This window comes from Mastigoproctus giganteus, chromosome 8 (genome assembly GCF_048544385.1).
Source record: "Mastigoproctus giganteus isolate SK-2022 chromosome 8, ASM4854438v1, whole genome shotgun sequence".
Classification (NCBI taxonomy): Eukaryota; Metazoa; Arthropoda; class Arachnida; order Uropygi; family Thelyphonidae; genus Mastigoproctus; species Mastigoproctus giganteus.
The window spans coordinates 218925107-218931106 of NC_143582.1; the positions used below are offsets into that span (position 1 = coordinate 218925107).

Sequence of the window (6000 nt, forward strand, 5' to 3'; positions counted from 1 at the left end):
TACATGATACACTTATACAGTTTTATCTTAACTTGCAGAATCTCCATTTTTGGCATGTGTAAAAGAGAAGCTAGCAGGAGCTCTATTATTGGTCTGTTTTCCCAGTATAAATTCATGTAAGTAACAAATGCTATTAATGCTCTAAAACTAAATATGCTTTTCCTTTCATATTTTCATTTATACCTTCAGTTGCTATTGGAATATGGCCACCGCTACTCCATAATAGTGGAAAATGAACCAGCATAATAAAAAAATTAGCTGAGCTATCACTAGCAGTATTCATTACTTGCTAACCCCGTGCAGCATTTGTGAATTGTTAATAAAGCATAGCAAAATGACAGGAGAAATCAGTTTGGAAGAGGAGTCAGTCTCTCTCTCCTCCCCTTTATGTTTTGGCACATAACCAGCCTTATTCAAAAGTACATTATTACCAATGTTTATTATTTATTATCATTAAAATCATAAATAATAAACTAAATAAATTCAAATTAAATTAATTTTTTAATAAAAAAAATTTGGGCATCACGAAGAAATTGTTTGTTTTCTGCCACACTGTCATAGATAAAGTGGATGTATAAGGAAACAAAATCAAATGGAATGAAAAATCCACTTTTTTTCCCCACTTATACACGTCCACTCTGATTTCTACCAGTGTGGTAGAAAACAAAATGGATTCACTGAGAGAGACAGGTGGGGCATTTGCCAATGACAGTGAAGACACTTATTTTGGTATAAAACACTGGGTTTAATAATACTGGCCTCACTTTGGAATATGTAGGCTAGCCCACCAGAAAATCTCCCAATAACCCAGCCTGCCATTGCATGCAACTTATATAGTTGTGATGACCAAACATAAATAGTGTAACCTTCAACTAACCATTCCTCAGATATTTTTCTGGATATGGACTTCAATTTTCATTGCATTATGGTTCTGAATAGATTTTTAATAGTAATCATCTTATTTCAATAGGTGAGGTATTGTGGGCTCATACTACTGCCACAATGTGTTTAGGATACATGTCTTGCAGTGATAGAAAACCAAAAGTAAGTTTTATCTTATAGTAGTAAGGATGATTAGTATAATCGCTATGCAAAACATGTAAGAGAGAGTTCCAATTATGATTTTAAATTAGGTGAATGTAAAAGTTAGATTTTTTTTCATCTGTTTAAATTTTTGACTTGTCTAACAAATCATTACAGACTAGATTATCTTATGAGTTACAGAATACTACATCGAACAGTTTATCTAATGTTCAATAAAATGTGAAAATATACAGTAAAATCCTGTGGCAACAAACTTCACAGGGATGCACAGATCATTTTGTAGTATCAAAATTTTCTTCTAATGAATATAGCTGAAAATTATTTCAAAAGAATCATTATTTGTTCAAATAAATTCTGCTATGCTATGATGCAGTTTAATAATATAGTATGTAGAAGTAGTAATTTATGCTTTATTTTACTTAAATATATACTATAATGCATTAGGGCTTATGCGAGAGAGTTGGACTATGTACAAGTTAGTGCAAATGCATCACATTAGTACACAGCCAATTCTAGATTAGCAAATTATTTGCAAAAGCGGCATCGATTAAGTCATCTCATATTGTGAATACCTTCACGATGAGTTGCCACGACATTGCACTACTTCGAATAAGTAACGCTTCACCTAAAGGAGAAAACTATTGTTACTTATTCTCAGAGGATACCACTACCCAGATGGCACCGTTTCAAGACTATTTGGCCCTTCTTCGGTGGGTGGGTAGGTAACCAAGTGATGTAATGATGGCAAAACAGTTATAAAGTATAACTCCACAATATGAGATATGACATAGTTTAAATATATACTTTAAAATCAATAATAAACAAAAATGATGAAATACATATAATACATAAAAATATTTTGTTTCAGAGTATTATTACAGACATACATTGTATTTACAAGACATGTCACATTCATTCAGAAACACAGTACGTCAGTTTTCACTTTTAATGCCAAAACTTTTTTATTCCCTCATTAATGTGGGAATTCAACTTTAGTAGTCAAAATATATTTGTTGAATTTGATTAAAACTTCTGATGTTTTTTTGCCAATTGAGTGAGTTACTTACATGCAAGCAGAAGAAATTGAAATCATGGAAAAATGAGTACTGTTTCATTACTCCCTCAATTTGCTTTTCATATGTTTTCTATAGTTTGAGCAATTTTTAAAAATTTACTCTACAAAATAAAGGGAAGAAAAAGTAACTACAGATAATAAAATTCATAATCACATATCATTTTTAATTATTTATTTATTATTATTTTTTTTTTATGAAATGCTGAAGCTCTGTACTGGTTACATACTGGTAGGTGGGAAGCATATAATTCATTCAGAAATGTGGAGGATGTAATACTAAATTCTTTTGCCATGTTTTTTAGATTTTTCATATTGCAATTTAAGCTAATGCTCCCATAACCATATTTACAACTTGGACTACACAGTGTTGTCTATAATTTTATTGGGTGAGGGAGAATTCTTTCATATAAACAGTAAATTAAGCATAGGTGGACTCCAAAAAATAATTTGTTGTACTGAATTTTTTTGCCAAAACTATTTCATTCTAACAAGACTGACATAGCACTAAGAATAAGAAAAGTTAGCCAGGATCTAGAAAATGTTTTTGTTATAGCGAACATTTCATTAATTTCTGTATTACCAAACTGTCACATAATAAATTTTGCACACTTATGACATTTTTATATGTTATCACATTTTATTTAGCAGAGCTGTTGTTTTTATTACTTAAGACATTACATTAAACAATTTGCTGTTATTCATAACTAAATAGATATCACCCAATAAATTTCTTCCCTTCTACAAATTGGAGGACTGTACCTGCATTCTCTCTGACAAGTAAAAGGTGAAATGCAAATACCAGCACATTAGCCTCTTCTTCCCCCCCCCCCTCACCAAATACATAATATTTCATGGATGACTATGATTCCTCGTAACTAAGCGTGTGTGTCTGTGTGTGGTACAGTAAAAAGTTCTGAGACATCATCAAAAATCTCTTTATTGAAAAAAAGAAAAACTATCTATACTGCACACAACCTCCCTCAAAATATTCTCCTTTAACTGTTACATATTTATGCCATCTAAAGTACAATTTTTGAAAGCAGTTCTTGAGTTTTACTGCCTGAAAATTGTTGCACAGGATGGGCTAGCCTCTCTAAGCAGATCACTTCATTCAAATTGTTTCCAATGTAGATTTCCCTAGTTGATTTTGTCTGTCACCAAAAGCACTGTCATTGACTGTATTGCAAGTACTAACCATAGATACTCTGAATATCCAGACCCACACAAGCTGGGGAGCTCCTGGTGCACCAAGACACAAGTCTCAGAACTCTAGCTGTACTAAATTTCATAAAGTTTCAGATTGCATTAGCATATGATGCAAGAAAGCAAGCTTATACAGCATCAGCCAAAAAAAACTTTTCCATTTCACCCATCCATTTATTCAAAATGTTTGTCTTGTTCTGCCTTGAATTTAAGCTATCAACTTCCACGACAGATGGAAGTTTGTTCCAGCAATCAACTACCCGCTGGTTAAAGCAAATTATATTATATTATTGCAGGCAGTAATATAATATATTTTATGATTTCTTTTTTTTTTTTTTTTTACTTATACTATGTTGATTTTGTGATTATTTATATTAATGTTGTGTATGTCCCCTCTGAATACAAACAGCTTATTTGCAAATAAAATTATATGTAAAATAATCATTTCAGAATAGCATCTATCAACTATTTGAATGTGGCCCCACCTATAAATAGTATATACATGGATGTATGATGAACTGATATTCCTTTAGGGAACCATAAAGTTGAGCAATGCTGTTTCTAAGGTTTATTTTTATATTTTATTCTCGCTTAAAACTTTTGAAAGTCAAGTTTGATATCAGTATGAACTTCAAAAACCTAAATGTGAGAAAAATTTTAAATAGCACATGTCAAAAGGAATGAGTTTTGAAGCAAAAATTCAATCATCTATTGAAAGTACTGAAAGTGTACAAAACTCTTATCATACCCTGCAAAACACAACCAGCAGTTTAATGCGTTGACAGTGTTTGGGGTCTGTACAAGCACACTACTATGTCCAGAGCTCTCCAGCCTCAATTTTCATGAAAGAGCAGTGCTGCATAAATAAGCTAAACATCTGTGATTGTAGCCTCACTTTGCATGTTGCAATGAAATCCATAATTTGTCCATAGAGCAGTTGAAATCTGTTGAAAATACAAACCTTGCTACACCCTATTCTGAACAGTGGGTTTGTGTGGAGGCTGCCTGAAGAACAACTTCTGCTGAAATGTATTTGCCAAGATTGAAATTTGGAGGAAGTGGAGTTGTGGTATGACCTTTGGTGTTGGTGTGGGGAATTGTGTATGCTGATAACATTGTGGGCAATTCCATCCTCCCTAAAATGTGGCAGTTCTTTGATACAAACCCACATTTCTTTCAACAGGATAATGTCCCATGCCACACCACCAAGTACTGTTTGAGAATGGTTCATTAGACATGAATGTACCAAAGTTGGAATTGCGGGCACCTGTTGCAGTCTATCTTCATTAGCAGAAAGCCTACTTGTGGTGGGGGTAATTCCGTAGCACCCGAGGGGGGGGGGTTGAATGTCAATAAAATCGAGGTGAAACTAATATGCATGTGGATACATTTTGGACAGTTGTGTATAACTTATTCATAGATTAAACACAAGTAGGTACTGGTGAGGATCTGATATATCAGCTAAGGTGTCTCCCCATCTGTAATAATTCTAGAACTTCTTTGTGCTTTAAAACTTTTATTTAACAATAGATTGAAAATAAAATAAAACCTCCACACAGGAAAATTACAGGGTCTAAAATTTTACAACTGTTTTTTGGGAATGGGAGTTCTTTATAAAAAGATTTTCTGAAATTCTACTTGGTGAGAAGTTTTTTACTGTTTATTTTTGATAATGTAACAGTCTTGCACTATTTTCTTATTAATATTTGCACATGTAAGTACTAATTAAATGCTCTGTAGTCAATTAAAACAATCTAAGAAGAAATTAAAATGTGCATAAACACATTTCTGTTCTATACAAACATTACACAAAAGGGTTGAACCAAAAATTAACATAGAATCAAGTATTTTACCTTGTTTAATTATTAATACAAACTTAGTTACTTTTAATCCATAATTTTTTATTATTTATTTTTTTTTTAATGTACATAATAGTATTTGGAAATTTTAAATAGTACCATTTAGCTAGCATATTTTAAAACATGTATTCAAAACTTTTGTGCATATTTAAATAACATTTTGTGTATTTATATCTCAAACTTCCCTTTCCAGATAGCTTTCTCTCAACTTCCTTATGGCATACAGCCAGGTCAGACTGTTGTAGTGGAAGGAAGAAAAGTGAAATTAAAGAAGACATCTTAAATCTCAGTTGTCTTTATTTCATAGTATATTTTCATTTCAAATTATACATGCTATATTTTAAACAACTTTTAAACTATTATGACCTTATTTTTAAAAATTTCTCTAGACCAGTGGTTCCCACCGATGTGCCGAGGCACACTGGTTGGGAACCACTTTTCAAGTATACCTTGAGATCAGAAAATATTCCATTAAGTTTGATGGATCATTATTTTGGTGTGCCGTTAATATTCATCTTTTAACTTAAAGTGTGACTTGAATGACAAAATATTGGGAACCACTGCTCTAGACCTTATACAGTGAAATTCAACAATGTTGGACCATATACCTTTATGGGATATTTGAAACCTAAATTTGTGTAATATTCCAACAGAACAGAGAATGTTGCTGATATAATAATTTGTTAAGTTTGCCAAGCAGTAAAAAAAAAAAAAAAAAAACAGTGATGCAGAACTATTTCACAATAATGGTATGTCCAGACTCTTATAACCACTACAGTGTATATCAGTAGAAGCCATGAGGCTCCAGTATGTAATTAA

The 6000-nt window shown here is 32.1% G+C and overlaps 1 protein-coding gene across 2 annotated transcripts in view; it reads left to right on the plus strand.

Annotated features, from left to right (window-relative positions):
* Tasp1 (Taspase 1) overlaps positions 1–5465 on the plus strand; it is a 57144-nt gene extending 51679 nt beyond the window's left edge. For both annotated transcript variants that reach the window (XM_090380113.1, XM_090380114.1), the window contains 3 exons: positions 39–116; positions 971–1044; positions 5375–5465. In XM_090380113.1, the coding sequence (XP_090236239.1) occupies positions 39–116; positions 971–1044; positions 5375–5464 (242 nt within the window). In that variant the 3' untranslated portion in view covers position 5465. The remainder of the gene's footprint in view (positions 1–38; positions 117–970; positions 1045–5374) is intronic.
* Positions 5466–6000: the final 535 nt, after the last annotated feature.